General features: G+C 44.5%; 1 protein-coding gene across 2 annotated transcripts in view; it reads left to right on the top strand.

Annotated features, from left to right (window-relative positions):
- LOC147101902 (uncharacterized) overlaps window positions 1–19,699 on the top strand; it is a 143,777-nt gene that overhangs the window by 9,414 nt on the left and 114,664 nt on the right. For both annotated transcript variants that reach the window (XM_085965993.1, XM_085965992.1), the window contains exon 2: window positions 9,705–9,859. In XM_085965993.1, the coding sequence (XP_085822119.1) occupies window positions 9,705–9,859 (155 nt within the window). The remainder of the gene's footprint in view (window positions 1–9,704; window positions 9,860–19,699) is intronic.

The following is a 19,699-nucleotide window of genomic DNA, read 5'->3' as shown; positions in this document are numbered from 1 at the left end:
AAACAGTGTCTCTTGCTCTCCTTTTGCATTTTTCAATTCCGAGGTGTCCCTCATGAATCCTTTTGAGCATGTCTTGACGTAGAGCCTGTGGAATGACTATTCTGTCCTGTTTTAGTAATAGTCCACTTGCGACACTCAATTCTGACCTTATGTGAAAGTATTTTGGACAGGAACCTTTTGGCCAACCATGATGAATGTTCTCTATTACTGTTTGTAACACTGTATCTTTTACTGTTTCTTCTGCTATATGCTTTGATTTTGTGTCTGACACGGGCAGCACAGCAGTGACCATACTCACATGAACATCCACGTCTTCTTCAGTAGAGCTCACTTGACTCATTGTGGGTGCTCGGGATAGTGCATCTGCTAACACTATGTATTTGCCTGGTGTGTAGATCAGTTCAAAGTCATATCTTTGCAGCTTCATCATGAGTCGTTGAATCCTTGGAGACATCTCATTCAGATTTTTTTTTATGATGGCAACCAGTGGGCTGTGGTCTGTCTCAACTGTGAAGGTGGGAAGCCCATATATGTAGCCATGGAACTTTTCTAATCCAACTACCAAGCCTAGACATTCCTTTTCAATCTGGGCGTATCGACACTCAGTATCAGTCATAGACCTGGAGGCATAGGCAACAGGCTTCCAATCTTCACCCTCTGCTTGTAGCAAGACCGCGCCTAGGCCATCCTTTGATGCATCCGTTGACACTTTGATTCTCTTTGTTGGGTCAAAGAAGGTGAGTACAGGTGTGGTTGTCAGCACTGTTTTGAGATTCATCCACTCTTGTTCATGTCTTTCTGTCCATGCGAACTCATTTGTTTTATGTAGCAGGTCTCGCAGACAGGTTGTCTTGGCTGACAAGTTAGGAATGAACTTTCCAATGAAGTTTATCATCCCCATGATGCGTAGCACTCCTTTTTTATCAGTGGGTCAGGGCATTTTGAGTATGGCGTTTACTTTTTCCATATCTGGCTCTATTCCTTTACCAGATAGAATATCTCCTAGGAAAGTGACTTCCTGGACGCCAAACTGACACTTGGCTTTGTTGAGCTTCAGTCCATTCCGGCGTATGCTCCGTAGCACTGTAGTCAGTCGCTCATTGTGTTCTTTCAGTGTGGAGCCCCAGATGATGATATCATCAACATAGACCCGAACTCCTTCCAGACCTTCAATTATGTGTTCCATCGCTCTATGAAAGATTTCAGATGCAGATATTATCCCGAAAGGCATTCTGAGGAAACAATACCTGCCAAATGGTGTGTTGAAGGTACAGTATTTGGTGCTCTCTTCATCCAGTTTTAGTTGCCAAAATCCTTGTGAGGCATCGAGCTTTGTAAAGTATCTGGCACCTGACATTTCACTGGTGATTTCTTCTCGCTTGGGAATCTGGTAGTGTTCCCGTTTTATGTTTGCATTTAAGTCCTTTGGATCCATGCATATTCTTAGATCATTGTTCTTTTTCTTTACACATACCATGGAGTTAACCCGGTCTGTTGGCTCTTCGACTTTCCTGATGACTCCTAGTGTGGTCATTCTGTCCAGTTCATTCTAGAGCCGGTCACGCAGGGGTGTTGGAACTCTTCGTGGAGCATGTACCACTGGCTGAGCATCCTCCTTTAGCTGGATCTTGTAAGTGAATGGTAGAACTCCAAATCCTTTGAACACATCCTGGAAATTACTCACTACAGAATCCACTGAGTCATCTGGTCTGCTTATGGCACAGTTTATACGGTAGACTCTCTTGACCAGTTCTAAGTCCTCACAAGCTTTGTCACTCAGTCGTGAATCAAGTCCTTCAGCCACAACAGAAAACATGAGATGATGCACTTTGTCTTTGACTGTCACTTTAAGTCTGCATACACCTAAGCTATCTATTTTCTGTCCATTATAGCTCTTCAGTAGTACTGACTTTTTCTGTATTTTGGGCTTTTCTTTCATGTTTTTAATGTCACTCATACTGATTAAGTTTCCTTTTGCCCCAGTGTCCAGTTTCAATGTAACTAATGCTCCATTTACCTGCAGTGGGATCATCCATTTGTCCTCTTTTACTGCATTGACGTTATGTTCAGCATTGTTTATTCCTGAGGGCTGCACATTTTCTGTATCCTTTTCTATATTGTCACATGACACCATTCCTACAAAGAATGTCTCACTTAAATCAGTGTCCTCAATCACATTAACTCGGACTTGTTGCCCTTTTTTACTTTTGAAAAGCATTGTTTGGCAAAGTGATTCTTTCCATGACATTTTGTGCACATTTTTCCAAACGCTGGGCATTGTTTTAACTGGTGTTTGTAACCACAGCGTTTACAATTAAAAATTCCTTTGTCCAATTGCTTTTCATTTCTGTTCTGCCCATGTTGCTTCCCCTTGTAGAACACAGAACCGACAGCAGCACTTACTACAATCGCATCATTATTGATTTCACTGAAAGTCTTCGCGTGCTGTCGAGCTAGCTCACTGGCTTGGCATATATTCACAGCATTTTCCAATGTTAGTTCGGTTTCCTCTCAACAGACGTTCCCTGACTTTTTTATCATGAATACCAAACACAATCTGGTCACGAATCATGGATGCTTTCAGCTCAGAGAAATTACATGTCTGTGCTTTCAGTTTCAGATCGGTCACAAAGCTATCAAAAGTCTCATTTTGCCGCTGTGTCCTCGAACGGAACACGTATCTTTCATAGGTTTCATTCTTTTTGGGAGAACAATGTGTATCAAATTTCTTTAGCACATCGTCTAAATTTTCTCTGTTCTCTGGATTAAATACAAATGTATTAAATACCTCTATCGCCTGTGGGCCTGCAACCGTGAGCAGCAACGCTATTTTTCTTGCGTCTGGCTTCGTACCGAATCCAATGGCAGCAATGTAGAGTTCGAATTGTTGTTTGAAAGTCCGCCAATTGTAGTCGACATTTCCCGTGAGATTCAAAAACTCCGGTGGCCTCAAATTCTCCATGTCGTTTTTCACAATTTTCAGCAGATCTTCACCAATCCTGGTACCATGTTATGTTCATTAATAACTAGTCGTTTGCATTATGAGCAGCTAGCTTAGAGCTAGACATTTATTCATGCCATGTGGACTTGTACAGCATCCTATAGAGGCAGCCATCTGTGCTTCTGTGTGCAGGCTTCTAACTTGACTACTACCTTCTGAGTAGCCTAGTGCATCGTGGGTAGTGTAGTCTTAAACACATACAACTAAATATACAGCTCTATACAGCTCTACGGCTCCATCTAGTGTACCACTCCAGAATGACATGTTATTGATCATTACAGTGAATGGCAAGACAAGTCTTAAATCTGATCAATGGTTGTCTTTGAAATGAATGATTTGTTGACTGCAGGACTGCTTTGTGATGGGGGAAGAGGAGGGGGCAAGTGTGTTCAACACGTGGCTGCCAGATGGGTACAGTGGTGCAACCTAACTATATGTTGCCATGAGGTGTCCATCCCAGGCAGCAATGTGCGCTGCTGCTTCTGCTGCTAATGCTGGTGCTTAGCTTGGTCCTCATCTGATCTGATATATGACAGCTTTAAAGTGGAGATCAGACGCACAAACTTCCAAAGTAGTGAGAATGACCTCCAATGTAGTGAAAGTCACCTCCAAAGCTGTAGAAATCACCTCCAAAGTTGTAGAAATCACTGTTGTAGATCATCCAGCCAGCCCAGATTGCAGCTGTCCATGCTGAGGTGGTGCAGTCCGCAGCCGGGCCTTCTTGGCCCAGAGCTGCTGGAGGTCATCCTGCAAGGCCATCTGCAGTTTCCCCCACTGAAAGTCAGCAGCCTTCCACCAGCCATGCTACAGCCACTAAGGTAGCACTTCGTAGGAGTACTAGGACAGGGAAAGACACACTGAAGACGGGCACTAAGGTAATGCACAAAAATGATTAGTTGACTTTGTTATGTAATATTGGATGGATTGATGTATAGTGGTGGTTATTATTTCAGCAATGTTACCAAGAGGACGATGTTGTGGTCAGTAACAGAGGGAAGGTAAGGTGTGGGACTATTGTTGAACGGGGAATTGGGGTTGTGTTCACTGGTACTGCTGTTGGGTGAGTCGATTACGGACAGCCCGGACAGAAAGAGGCAGTCTGGGTTGCCTCCTCCCTTCCTCCTCCTCCTCTTCTCCTGCTTCCTCATCCTCCTTTTCCTCCTCTTCCTATTCCGTTTCCTCCTCCTCCTTCTCTTCCTCCTCCTCTTCCTCCTGCTCCTCCTCCTCAGCTGGTCGCATATTCCTGGTGGCAAGGGCTGTGCCCTCATGATGGCGAGGTTATGAAGCATGCAGCAGACCATGTCAAATCTTGAAATGTGCTCTAGTGTGTACTACAGGACTCCTTCAGAGCAGTCAAGGCAGCGGAAACATTGTTTAAGAATGCCAATGGTCTGTTTTATCAGATTCTGTGTGGCAGCATGACTTTCATTATATGCATACTGTCTATATGTGCGTTGGTTGGGCAGTGGAGTCATGAGCCAGGTGGTCAGTGGATAGCCTTTGTTGCCCTGTAGCCACCCTCTGGTTTGTCGTGGTGGCTCAAAGACTGCGAGAACAGGGTACGATGCAGAATAAAAGCATGATGACTACTGCCAGGATACCGGGCATTCACCATCATGATGTACTGAGCATGGTCGCACACCAACTGCACATTCAGCGAGTGGTAACCTTTGCGGTTGTGGTAGATCTCAGCATTTAGATGGGGCGACTGCAAAGCCACGTTTGTGCAGTTGATGGCGCCCTGCACCATGGGGAAGCCCGCTGTCCTGGCAAAGCCACGTGCACACTCCGCCTGCTGCTCTCTGGTGTCAGAGAGTAGACAATGAACTCCCCTCTCCTGGCCTAAAGAGCGTCTGTCACCTCTCTTATGCAGCAGTGGACGGCAAACTGGGAGATGTTACAGATGTCGCCTGCTCCAGCCTGGAAGAATCCCAACGCAAAGAAATTCAGGGCCACGTCACCTTCACAGCCACTGCAGTGCTGCCCTTGCCCAGGTGTGAGGCTGCAAGTCTGGTTGCAAGAGGGGGCAGAGTTCTGTGAGCGCCTCCTTTGTAAAGCACAGATGCCTCAGACACTGCTCCTGGCTCAGGCTGAGGTAAGAGAATTTCTCTCGGAAAACTCTAGGTTGGTAAGGCCTCCTGCTGAGAGCCCTTCTCCCCCTCCTCCTCCTCCCTCTGCGAGCAGCTTGTCCTCTTTGCTGCCTCTGTTCTATCCCGCTGTCACGGGGGATTACAACTGGAGCACACATGACTGGAAGCAAGTGGTCTGACCAGAACCCTTGAAGTCAGAACCAAGACCTTCTCCACTTGCAGCACCATTCCCTGTCATCTCACCAACTTTAAACAATTCTGGAAAGCTCCAAACACTTCCACAAACTTAAACTGAACCAGTAGAAATGAATCAGCAAATAACATGAGAGTGGTTGCTGGTGCATTTAAATATCACTGGTGGGGTCCTTCCTGCTGCTGAACGTATGTTCAGCTGTGCGAAGTTAAGACCGAGCATTAGCTCCAGCATTGAGGATGAAAATGGCAGCACTGGCGTCAAATCAGCACCACCCTCACCAAGAGGGCGGCCGGTGCGGCACATGCCAAAAGTGTGTGCGTGCAGCGCGGATACTATATTCATCACAAAATGGCACCCATAGTGCCGAAGAATCGGGAGCTATGGAGCCAAATTTCTAGTCCTCAGTCTTTGAATCCATAAGGACTGTACTTAGCTGGAATGAAAAAAAGCAAATAAGGTACAGGACTGCATTGAAAGAGAGAAAAGAGGCAACTGTTGGGCGAGTGGTGGACGGGGTGTCTGTTAGCCCCACCTAACGGCACTGACAGGAGGTCCGAAACATGGTTGGGCCTCATCGGCATAATATCGGTAAATTGCCACCACTCAACAAGCTTCCTGATTGGGGTTGGGGAGGTTCGGGAATTACAGTGAAGCCAAGTCAGATATACATACTTAAAGATGGGGGGCAGTGGGTGCAGTATGGGGCCCAGAAGCACCATTTATGCTCCTCCTTGTCCAACAAAAATCAGTGCATCAGCTTTACATAGAAGATAGGAGCAGAAGTAGGCCATTCGGCCCCTCGAGCCTGCTCCGCCATTCAATGAGATCATGGCTTTTTTTGGGGGCGTTTGATAGTGGCCTTCAGCGGTCCCTTTAAGGACTGTTAAATACGTTGGTCTACATCTACTGTCAATGGGCAGAGCGTGTGCTATGCATGCTTCGTCCATTGGCACCTGAAAATTGTGTTGGGGTCCTACAACCATTTTTTGCGTGAAACTGCCACCAACCTTGAACCACTGGAAATATTCTGCAACAATGGCAAGATCGGCAACATACGCCATAAATATCACCATTTTGCACTGCGATTGCGCCATTGCAAACTTACTCCAACATTTCCTGGAATTCTAATTTGAATATGCTGCTGTGAGCATAACCGTGAACCAGAAATGGCGCAACCAATGGCCAATGCTTGCTGCTGTCAGCTTTTAGTACTTGCAAATGTAGAATGACCGATGTGTGTTAACTGATATTTTGGTTTTTTTTGGAGCAGCTCTTCACATCCTTCATCCTCCTATTTAACATATCTGATCAAAATGTTGGCTAATATTTGCCACTCTGCATTTTTTGTCAGCTTGGTAGAATTTGGAATGATCTATTTCAGAGGAACTTCGATTTTCCAAATTAACAATTCTTCAGTGTCAAGAAGAAAGTAATTTTAGAAAAGCATTCCAATGCCACTTGCAAGGTGCAGACATTTTACAATAATTTGATAGTAGACGTGGCAGTCGTTGGCTGCTACATGGAATAATGCTTCCTATCTAAAACTACACAAGAAGTGTTGTCTATATTGACCTTTTTATCCCAGGACGAGATGTAAATCAGTGTTATTGAGCTATCGATAATTGTTTGAGCTGCAGTTCTCTGAAAGATTAGGTGAGACTGTTTATTAGGATCAACTTGATTTCGGCTCTCTATTTCCATGTACATTTTTTTGCATGTCTTTTGTCTCGCTCACTCATAACATTAGATAAAGCAAACATTAATGCTCTTAATTGCTCCTCTCAGCACATGCAACTGTTTGCTAGCCGCAGATGCAACACTACCAGCCCAAATGCTGTCGCTAAAGCTGATTATAAATAATTTATTCGGCATTGGAAATATGTTTAAAGAAAACTGATCTTGGAATAATAAATGATGCTGTTGCAAGGTCATCAAGTTCATGCACCATTACAAAGACACACATCTCCAGGAAATTCTGGGCCAATATTTCTTGATTTATAATAGTACTATCATTGAGAAGGTACAAAAGCGATCAACATAGAATCATAGAATCATACAGCACAGAAGGAGTCCATTCGGCCCATCGTGTTTGTTCCAGCTCTTTGAAAGAGCTGTCCAATTAGTCCCACTCCCCTGCTGTTTCCCAAAGCCCTGCAAATCTTTCCTTTTCACGCATTTATCCAATTCTCTTTTGAAACTTATTATTAAATCGGCTTCCACCACCTTTTCAGGCTGTGAATTCCAGATTATAACAACATAGAAAATTTAAACTTTCAGAGATGAGAAATTGGACTTGGTAGCGCCCTTTTTTAGGCGCTTTGAGTCCCCTTAAGGTTCCAAAATCTGCCGTGCACGCACACACTTATGATGCGAAGTGCGCCGGACGCCATCTTGGTAAATACGTTGGCATGCGTGCAGTCCACTGTAAGTATGCAGAGCAAGCAGATCATGACGTCAGTCAGCGTGCAACGCTGATTTGATGCCAGCGCTGCCATTTTGGAGCTCAACGCTCCAGCCGATGCACTTTCTTAAACTCATACAACTGAACACACATTAAACAGCAGGAAGGACCACCCCACCAGTGCTATTTAAAGAGATCATCAACTACTTACAGGTCAATTGCTGGTTGATTTCTTCTGGCTGTTGCTGGTGCATTGAGCAATGGCTGAGGCTAGTGGTGGAGTTGGTAGGATATGGATATTTGAAGATGCATTCACTGACCTTGACCACTCGTGTGAGGTCATTAAACTTCTTGTGGAACTGCATCCATGTCCTTGGGGCTAAACTCCTGGCATTGACCTCTGCAGCTATCTGCTCCCACTGCATTTTCACCATGTGCCTGAAGGGGCTCCTGGCCCCCTGCAGATACAGGATGTATCCTTTCCATCTCCTCCACCAAGACCTTCAGTGCAGCATAAGAAAAACGGGATGCCCGCTCTCTCCCATGTTCAGCCATTCTTCAGTCTTTCCCAGATCAGATACAGCTCACAAAGAACCCCCAGCACCTGCTCCAGCCACAATGCACCTCCCCTTTAAGAGGTGCAGGCTAGTTTTAAGCAGTGCAGGCTAGCTTTAAGTAATGCTAGCTAGTATCGATTTTGGGCCCCCTGCTGATGCGTGCAGCCAATTGACAGCATGGTTAGCACTGACTGCATGTATAAATCATGCTAATGAGCAGGCAGCATGAAGATGCTGTGCTGCGTTCATTACATGGAATAGGCAAGGGGTAATTCACATCGCAATCCCTGCGCCCATTTTCGGGGGTATCCAATTTAGTTCCCTATAAGTATATATTATAAGGAAAGACTTAAAAAGTTGGGCCTGTTTTCTTTGGAAAAGAGGAGACTTTGAGGTTTTTTACAGAAGTTTTTACGATTATGAATGGCATTGGAAAGATTGATCCTGGCAAACTGTCGAATCTGGTGAAGATTTCAAACACTAGGTAAAATACTAGTTAAAAATTAAAAAGTTAGGAATAACATAGCAAATTGCAGGCATATTTCACCCAAAGGTTAATGGACTTATGGAATAAGTTGCCAGGGAAGTCCTTTGAAGCAGCCAATATAATGTTTGCATTTCCGGAGAGAAAAGTGATTGAGAGACATGATGAGAAGGTGTGTATCTGGAGTTGAACTCTGAAAAGGGTCTGTTTACTGTTGGGCTATTTACTGTTCCTAAAAACGGAAAAAAAAATTATGATTGGAGCATAAATATGTGGTATAATGGACTGCTAGCACATAGGTTCACACTTGTGATGTCTCCATACCACCAAGTTCCCAATCTGAACCAATGCACTATTGTAAAATTGTAAGCAGCGAAGGATTGGAAAATTGGATGGAAAGTCACCCTAGGCTGTGTTGACACACCATTTAGCATCTAATTGAAAGTGGCAGAGGTGGAGGTCTACGATCCAGTTACCAGCCACAGTTGTTGCAAGGTACACAGTTAAACCTAGAAAATAATGTTTAAGAGGCATATATATCCTCACAAAAATATATAAATGATAATGGCACTAATATTTTTGCTGCAGGGAAATATGTGATTTGTCACTAATATTTGAATTTGATTATGCCATAGAAACAAGAGTGGGCCATTCAGTCCCTCGAGCCTGTTCTGCCATTCAATTAGATTATGGCTGATCTGTACCTCAACTCCATTTACCCGCCCTTGATCCATTTCCCTTGATACCCTTAACCAATATCCCTGTAAGCTGCGCTTTGTTCTGCACGGCCTGTTTCTTTTTTCTGCGTGGTCTCTTTTAAATTTCTGCGCATGCACGGTACTTTCAATGGAAAAGCCAGTGAGTGGCCTGCACGGGACCTTTTCCATTACTGCGCGAGCTTAGCATTGCCCTTAACCTAACAAAGATCTATTCATCTCAGTCTCAGTCATGTTTACCTTTTGCTTGTTTGTGTAGATGATATTAATTGCCCTGGGGATCCTGACTGGCGCATCTGGAACAATCACTGTTACCTCATCACATCTTTAACCTTTACTTGGGAAAAAGCACTAAATTTCTGCAGGGCTTACAGAGGCACTGAACTGCTCTACTTGGACACTGTAGCTGAAAAGGTAACTGGAAAGATCAGTGGTAGAATTGCAATATAGGGGGTGATAATCCGCATTGTAGTAATTTTATCATCAACTTAATGCTGTACAATAAAATCCATTGTGCCATAAAAGTGCAGTTCTATGGTAGTAATATGACTTTATATTTCATACCACTGGTTAAACAGAGCAGCAAGGTTGTAACATTAGTAAATTTTATTAAAACAGCAATGTTGCCAATTATTGAGGGATGAATTCAATTAAGTTTATTCAGCAATTGCAGTATTGTTACATGATAGAATTAACTGAATTTATGTCACATTCAGACTAATCATTAATTTACAGCTGACTTGGGAAAAATACTCCAAAGCAGGATGTTTTTGATAATCACAGCAGCCAAATGGATGAAAAAGAGTGTGGGAACATTGGGGAGAACCAACAAAATTAGATAATTCCCAAGGGTATAATTCACTGCCTATACCTAATAGTGGAGCTGTATAAGGAGGTTTTGGCTTCCAGGGAGGCACTTTCACCGATGTATTCATGATTTCAGGAAAAGTGTATCATATGAAAATCCATCTGCTCTGCCTGTAGCTGTGAAAGTCACATCAGATGTCACTTTCCTTGGAACAGGATTCTTCCAAACAGCCATTGTATAAGGTACTATTAGGGTGGATTTTCCTTGGCTTAGTGCCCAAAAAAACAATTGCTAATCACAGAAAATTGGGCACTAATCCTTTGTGTGTGTCCACATCCCACCGCCCCTCCCTTCACCTGACTAGCACTGCGCCCTAATTTCCTGCATGGCTTTTCAGGTATTTGCACCTGACTGTGCTGGAAGAGGGTATAGCAATGTAAATTATGTGTAAATGAATGCCAGATGCCTCTACACACAAATTTCGTTTGTGTTCAGGTACAGTTCAGGGGCAGACTGCCCCATAAAAATGTGGCATTACTGCCAGCAGAGATGCAAAAGGACAGACTGCTATCATTGAGAAAGATCTTTCTATTTTAGATCTAGTATTGTTCAATGAGACAGGCTTAATTAATAACCTTGTAGTAAAGGAGTTTCTGGGGAAGAGTGATCATAATATAATAGAATTTTATATTGCGTTTGAGAGTGATTTAGTTAAGCCCAAAACTAGGGTCTTAAATCTGAACAAAGCAAATTACATAGGTATAAGGGGAGAGTTGGTAGATTGGAAAACTAGATTAAAAGATAAGCAATGGCAAACATTTAAAGAATTAATTCATAATTCACAACAATTATACATTCCCTTACAGAATACAAACTCCACAGGAAAAGTGGTCCAACCATGGCTAATAAGAGAAGTTAAAGATTGTATTAGATTAAAGGAAGAGGCTTATAATGTTGCCAAAAAAGGTAGTAAGCCTGAGGATTGGGAGAATTTTATAATTCAGCAAAAGAGGACCAAGAAATTAATAATGAAAGAGAAAATAGAATATGAGAGTAAACTAGCAAGAGACATAAAAACAGGTTGTAAAAGCTCCTATAAGTATGTAAAAAGGAAGAGATTAGCAAAAGTAAATGTGAGTCCCTTAGAGGCTGAGACAGGAGAAATTATAATGGGAAATAAGTAAATGGCAGAAACATTAAACTTTGTATCTGTCTTCACGGTAAAAGACAAATAAAAAAATCCGGAAATAGTGGGGAACCAAGGGCCTAGTGAGAATGAGGAACTTAAAGAAACTAGTATTAGTAAAGAAATAGGGCTGGAGAAATTAATGGGACTGAAAGCCGACAAATCTCCTGATGGCCTTACATCCTAGGGTTTTAAAAGAGGTGACTACAGAGATGGTGGATACATTGGTTTTGATCATCCAGAATTCCCTAGATTTTAGAACGGCCCCTGTGAATTGGAAGGTAGCAAATGTAACAAATGTATTTAAGAAAGAAGGGAGAGAGAAAACAGGGAACTATAGGCCAGCTAGCCTGACATCAGTAGTAGGGAAGAATCTATTATGAGGGACGTGATAACAGGGAACTTAGAAAATCATAATATAATTGGGCAGAGTCACCATGGATTTATGAAAGGGAAATCATGTTTGACAAATCTGTTAGAGTTTTTTGAAGTTGTAACTAGTAGAGTTGATATGGGGGAACTAGTGGATGTGGTGTATTTGGATTTTCTAAAAGCATTCGATAACGTGCCACACAAGAGGTTATTACACAAAATTAGGGCTCATGGGATTGGGGTAATGTATCAGCATGGATTGAGGATTGGTTACGGACAGAAAACAGAGAATAGGAATAAACGGGTCATTTCCCGGTTGGCAGGCTGTAACTAGTGGGGTACCGCAAGGATCAGTGCTTGCGCCTCAGCTAATTATAATCTATATCAATGACTTAGATGAGGGGACTGAGTAATGTAGCCCAGTTTGCTGACGATACAAAGTTAGGTGGGAAAGTAAATTGTGAGGAGGACGCAAGGAGGCTGCAAATGGATTTAGACAGGTTAAGTGATTGGGCAAGAACGTGGCAAATGGAATATAATGTGGAGAAATGTGAAGTTATCCACTTTGGTAGGTAAAATAGAAAAGCAGAGTATTTTTTAAATGGTGAAAGTCTGGGAAATGTTGGTAATGTTGGGTGTCCTTGGATACGAATCACAGAAAGTTGACATGCAGGTACAGCAAGCAATTAGGAAAGCAAATGGTATGTTGGCCTTTATTACAAAGAGATTAGAGTATAAGAGTAAAGAAGTTTGCTGCAATTATATAAGGCTTTGGTGAGACCCCACCTTGAGTACCATGTACAGTTTTGGTCTCCTTACCTAAGGAAGGATATACTTGCCTTAGAGGGAGTGTAACGTAGGTTTACTAGACTGATTCCAGGGATGAGGGGATTTTCCTATGAGGAGAAATTGAGTAGACTAAGTCTATATTCTCTAGAGCTTAGAAGAATGAGAGGTGATCTAATTGAAACATAAAATTCTTAAGGGGCTTGGCAGGGTAGATGCTGGGAGGATGTTTCCCTGGCTGGGGAGTGTAATGTCCGTGTGTAATTGAGACACGGACTGCAGAAGTTGGTTATAACAGGTGTTTACTGAATGGAGACAAAACTGGAACTACTATACAAAGTTACTACACAGGCTTATATACAGGGGTGGTCACGACTGGTACTGCAGTATACAGGGGCTGCAGAATATAGTTCCTTCTTCAAGGTACATACACTACAATTCCTCCCCTTTTAGCTAAACAGTACATAACATTCGATTAATAATTAAATAACATATTTACAATTACAGTTGCTATATACATTAGCTGAAGTTAATCAATTATAAATTCAGTCTTTGAGGAGGCTTCCTGATTCTGTCCAGATAACGCCTCTTTGGGGTATCAGGTTCTTCTGGCAAAGTTGATTCAGGATCAACGTCGTTGTTTGGTTCATCTGCTTCCAATATCACCGATTCTGAGGTAGATGCAATTGGTACTTCGGTTTCATCACCAGGTGTATAGGATCGTGGTGTAGATTTGACGTTTTCCAGTGACTCTAGAATCTGGTCAGCATGGCGTCTTACAATGCTCTCTCCAACGTCCACGGCATACATTAGAGGTCCTTGCCGTGTGCAGATCGTTCCTGGCTGCCATTTCTCTGTGCGGTAGTCCCGGGCCAAAACTGGTTGACCTATCTTGAAACTCCTGGTTGGCCTTTCATTCATATTCTGAAACTGCCTGTTCTCCACATCTCTTCTGATGTTTGGCTTAACCAAATCCAAGCGGCATCTTAGTCTTCGATTGAAGAACATCATGGCTGGAGTTTGGTTGGTAACCACATGTGTCGCATTCCGGTAGGCAAACAAGAAGTTATCCACCTTGTGTTGTAGGGGTATGTCTTCATTACACATTGCCTTGATAGCCTTCTTGAATGTTTGAACGAACCTCTCAGCCAATCCATTGGTGGCTGGATGATTAAGAACCTCCGGAACTCTTCAGACACAAACTGTGGTCCATTGTCGGAGCAAATCTGTTCAGGCAGCCCATTTCTGGCGAATATGGTTCGTAAGACTGTGATAGTTTTTTCTGTGGTGGTTGAGGACATTTTTATTACCTCTGGCCACTTTGAATGTGCATCCACCGCAATTAAAAACATCGAGTCCATAAATGGACCAGCAAAATCAATGTGTACCCTTTGCCATGGAGATGAGGGCCACTCCCATGGATGTAGAGGGGCTTGTGGTGGGGCGTTTTGGACCTTCTGGCATCCTGTACAGCTCTTGGTCATCTCTTCGATTTCTCTATCGATTCCCGGCCACCACACAAATGCTCTGGCTAAGTTCTTCATTTTTACCCCTCCCAGATGACCCTCATGAAGCTCATTGAGCACTCTATCCTTCAATTTGGGTGGAATTACTACTCTGGATCCACACATCAAGGTTCCTCGGCACACTGACAGCTGTTCTCTTCTCGGCGAGAATGCTGGCAACAGTGGTTCGCCATGTGCTGGCCATCCCTTCACCGTTAAATCATAGACCCTGGAGAGTGTCGGGTCATTTCGTGTTTCCTTTTCTATGTTTCCATTCATCACAGGTAGACATTCGACTATGGTCGAGTGGAATATCTCCACAGGATCCACTGCAGGTGCTTCTTCCACCGTTGGCAACGGTAGGCGCGACAATCCATCAGCATTACCATGCTGTTTAGTTCCTTTGTACTTGATGTCATATTGGTGTGCCCCTAGGAAAAGGGACAACCTCTGTAGCCGTTGTGCTGTCATTATCGGGACGCCCTTCTTAGGGTTGAAAATGGAGACAAGAGGTTGATGATCAGTTAGTAGAGTAAATTTCTGTCCGTGCAGGTAGTGATTGAACTTCTTCACCCCCCACACCAGGCTGAGGGCCTCTCTGTCAATCTGGGCGTAGTTACGCTCGGCTGCAGTTAACGAGCGTGACGCAAAAGCTATCGGCCTCTCTGAACCATCAAGGGATTTATGTGACAGTATCGTTCCAACGCCGTAGGGAGACGCATCACACGCCAGTCTTATCGGTAGTGATGGGTTGTAGTGAGCCAATACTTCTTTTGAAGTGAAAAGGCCTTTACAATTCTGAAAGGCCCGCTTACATTCATCGTTCCATTTCCATGCTACTCCAGTTTGTAGCAGGGCGTTCAGTGGGTGCAGAATTGTGGACAAACTTGGCAAAAACTTATGGTAGTAATTCACCAATCCGAGGAATGACCTCAGTTGTGACACATTTTCAGGTGCTGGAGCCTTAACTACCGCTTCAATTTTGTTAGGGGACTTATGTAACCCCTCTTCATCAATCACGTGGCCACAATACGATATTTGTTTCTGAAAAAACTCGCACTTGGGGCGATTGGCTCGTAGCCCATGTTCTCTTAGTCTAGTGAGCACCTGCTCTAGGTTGGCAAGGTGTTCACTGTCATTTTCACCTGTCAGTAGGATGTCGCCCAAGTAACACTGAGTCCCCGGAATCCCTTGCAGGACTTGTTCCATCGCTCTTTGCCATATAGCCGGAGCTGATGCTACTCCGAATACCAGTCGATTATACTGGTAAAGACCTTTGTGAGTGTTTATCGTGAGATATTTCCTAGAGGATTCTTCAACCTCCATCTGCAAATATGCTTGCGCTAGGTCAATTTTTGTAAAACATTTCCCTCCAGATAGTGAGGCGAAAATATCTTCTATCCTCGGAAGAGGATACTGTACTGTGTGAAGGACTGGGTTCACAGTCACCTTGAAGTCCCCACAGATGCGAACCTTCCTTGGCTCCTCAGACTTATTGTTTAACGTTTTCTTCATGACAGGAACGATGGGTGTCGCCCACTCGCTCCAGTCTACCTTAGATAACACGCCTGCATTCTCCAGATTCTCCAGCTCTGCCTCGACGGCTGGGCGAATTGCATACGGTACCGGTCTTGCTTTGAAAAACTTGGGAATTGCATTCTCTTCTATTTTTATCGAGGCGGTTACGCCTTTAAGAGTGCCCAGTCCTTGTTGAAATACCTCTTTAGCGTTAGCTAAGATTTTTGACAACCGTCCAGGTGTGACGTCATCATCCTTTTTACCAGCCACAGTCAGTGCCTGAATGGAGTGCCAGTCTAAACTTACCTTTCTGATCCATTCACGTCCCAATAACGGTGGTCCACCATCTTGCAGTATGTACAGATACAATTTCTGTATTTCCTTGCCGTTTTATTCGACAGGCACCCTTATTTTCCCTCTGGGGTATACTTTCTGCCCCGTATATGTATTCAAGACAATGGATGTGTCTTTCAAGGGTATGTGTGAGAATAGCCGCTCGTAGTCTCGTCGATTCATGACGGTCAGGGCTGATCCTGTATCCAATTCCATTTTGACTTGGGACCCTGCTATCGTGAGGGTGACCCAAAAGGTTCGGTGATCCTCTTTTGCGATTACGTTGTGTAGTTTGAGACAGCTTAGTCTCTTGTTCCCGGATTCACTATCGCTCGTCTGGTCTTCGGAACTACTGTCCGTCATCTTTTGTACTTCCCTGTACTTTTCCTTAGTAGTCTTTTTGTTATCGTTAGTCTTCTTCCCGGACCTGCAAACTCGTGCAATGTGTCCCATCTTTCCGCATTGCCTGCATGTTTTGTCCTTGAACCAGCAGTCCTTCTGGTCATGGGTTGTTCTGCCGCAGCGATAATATTTTTCAAATCCCCGTGTCATTTCATGGGTGCCGTATTCCTGTGGCTTTTGCTGTATTTCCGCAGCTCCCCTTGCTGCTGCTTCGTACGATACTGCCACGCTGAAAGCCTTATCTAGCGTCAGCTCTTTCTCCGGGAGTAACCTCTTCTGGATTCCTTCACTCAGGAGTCCACAGACAAATTTGTCCCGTAGGGTATCTGCCAGTCCTGCTCCGAACTGGCAGTGCTTTGATAGCTTGCGTAGTTCCGTAAGGTAATCAGCATTGCTCTCATCTTTATGCTGATTTCTCTTGTGGAATTTAAAAATCTTTCTGCTATCAGCAGCGGTGTAGGATTTAGGTGTTCCTGTAGAATATCAACAATTTCGTTAAAACTCTTCCCCATCGGTTTGACTGGAGTGATCAGGTTCCGCAATAGGCCCGTACGTTCTTGCGCCCATTAAGTTTAGTGGTACTGATGCCTTTTTCTCATCGGCTACTTCATTTGCCTTGCAATATACTTCGACTCTTTCCACATATGTGGTCCAGTCTTCTACTTCATTATCGAAGGCAGTGATATTGCCAGTCTTCGGCATCTTGGAGATCTAAGATGGCGCCTTTGCCTTTGCCTTCTTCCCCGATTGAACAAAATGGCGCCTTCCGCACTTTGCCTTCTTCCCCGCTGGATTAAGATGGCGGGCTTTCTGCGCTTCTAACTTCTTTTTCCTTTATTTTAATTACTGTTCCCGTCGTCAGAGCAGACCCTATGGGACACTTTCCTCCCTCTTCTTGGGTCTGTACGCTGCCCGGCTTCATAGCACCGGCCGCGCCCTGTGTGCTCCACCCTCTCTCTCTCTCTCCTCTTTCCCGACAACGCTGCTCGGCCCCGTTGAAAAGCCACCCGATCGAGCTCTAGCCCGCCGCAGCCCAGGAAGGATCAGTGTACTACCTGCCACCAGCCCGATTAGCTGGAACACCATAGACTGGATAACCAAGCCCAGCTCTCGACAGCCTCTCCTGCAAATCTTTGAATTCGATGAATCAGAGGGCAGTTGCCCACGGTCGACGCCCGTTTCCTCTCTGTTTTTTTTCTTTTTGGATTTCTTCCTTCTGGCTTCGACCTCCAATAACTTCGCTTCAGGGATGGATCCCCATGAGGTGGTGCAGAACTGTAGGTAAGTTCGGATCTGTTCGTCGCCAATGTAATGTCCGTGTGTAATTGAGACACGGACTGCAGAAGTTGGTTATAACAGGTGTTTACTGAATGGAGACAAAACTGGAACTACTATACAAAGTTACTACACAGGCTTATATACGGGGGTGGTCACTACTGGTACTGCAGTATACAGGGGCTGCAGAATATAGTTCCTTCTTCAAGGTACATACACTACAGGGAGTCTAGAACTAGGGGTCACAGTCTCAGAATAAGGGATCAGCCATTTAGGACTGAGATGAGGAGAAACCAATGGATATGGGGATAGTGCGGGAAGGTGGAGTTGAGATAGATGATCTTATTGAATGGCGGAGCAGGCTCGAAGGGCCATATGGCTCACTCCTGCTCCGTTTCAGAATGCTGTTACTGTTTTTTGCTTACTGATGGAGACTGTGTTCATGACTCTGGAATCCTCCACGCCCCTCCCCATTTTGAGATGGCATATTTGGAGATAGCTAATGAAGGAAAGGAATTCTTCTTGTCCCTAACCATATCAAATCAAAAATCAAATCAAATCAACTTTTATTGTCATTGTTAGTGCATAAGTGCAGTACAACGAAATGTAGGCTTGCGGCTCCCGAGATTGTACATTTGGATTAAGACATTTAAACATTCAACATACATTTAGCTTGTAGTATATTAACATAAATATGACCATAATAAAGTGCATTGGCAGATGTGCAGGCTTTAGAGTTTATTTGTGGAGTTCAGTAGGATGACAGCCCTGGGAAAGAAGCTGTTCCTAAATCTGGTCATACAGGTGCGAATGCATCTGTAGCATCTCCCAGATGGTAGGAGGGCGAACAGACTGTGGCTGGGGTGGGTAGGGTCTTTGATGATGGACCGTGACCTCCGTAGACAGTGTTTCTCGTATATGTGCTCTATGGTTGGTAGCCGGGTGCCGGTAATGTGTTGGGCAGTTTTGACTACCCGCTGCAGGGCTTTCCGGTCATAGTAGCTACAGCTGCCATACCATACTGTGATACAGTTTGTCAGGATGCTCTCTATAGTGCAGCGGTAAAAGTTAGAGAGGATCAGGGGTGACAGATTACATCCCTTCAGCCTCCTTAAGAAATATAGGCGCTGCTGGGCCTTCTTCACCAGAGAGGAGGTGTTGAGGGACCAGGAGAGGTCTTCCGTGATGTGAACTCTGAGGAACTTAAAGCTGTCCACCCTTTCCACCACGGCCCCATTGATGTGGATGGGGGTGTGACTTCCGCCTTTGGACTTCCTGAAGTCCACAATGATTTCTTTTGTTTTCTTGGTGTTAAGGGCCAGGTTGTTATCAGCGCACCACTTCACGAGATGCTGGACCTCCTCCATGTAGGCTGACTCATCGTTGTTGGTGATCTAGCCTACTACCGTGGTGTCATCCGCAAACTTGATGATGGTGTTGGAACCATTAACAGCCACACAGTCGTGGGTGAAGAGGGAGTAGAGGAGGGGGCTCAGCACACATCCTTGTGGGGCCCCCGTGTTCAGGGTCAGGGGGGGGAGGTGTGGTTACCTAATTTGACAGACTGGGGTCTGTTTGTTAGGAAGTCCAGGGTCCAGTTGCAGAGGGAAGTGTTCAGACCAAGAGTTTGGAGTTTGGTGGCCAGCTTGTTGGGGACGATAGTGTTGAATGCTGAGCTGTAGTCTATAAACAGCATTCTGATGTAGGTCACCTTACCATCTAGGTGATTCAGTGCCGAGTGTAGAGCAGTTGTGATTGCATCCTCCATTGATCTGTTTGCACGATTGGCAAACTGGTGTTGGTCAAGTGAGGCAGGAACACTGGCTTTGATGTGGGCCAAGACCAGTCTCTCGAAACACTTCATTATGATGGGTGTGAGTGCGACAGGTCGATAGTCGTTCAGGCACGTCACAGCCGTTTGTTTTGGCACAGGAATAATGGTAACGGTCTTGAAGCATGTAGGGACTACTGCCTGGGACAATGACAGATTGAAGATGGCGGTGAAGACATCAGCCAGCTGATCAGCACATTCCTTGAGTACCCGTCCAGGGATGCTATCCGGTCCAGCA

The sequence above is a fragment of the Somniosus microcephalus genome, chromosome 23, assembly GCF_052327205.1.
Source record: "Somniosus microcephalus isolate GS21.2 chromosome 23, FLI_Smic_1.0, whole genome shotgun sequence".
Taxonomy (NCBI): domain Eukaryota; kingdom Metazoa; phylum Chordata; class Chondrichthyes; order Squaliformes; family Somniosidae; genus Somniosus; species Somniosus microcephalus.
Note: the sequence above shows the minus strand (reverse complement) of the source record. Positions and strands in the feature narration are given on the sequence as shown.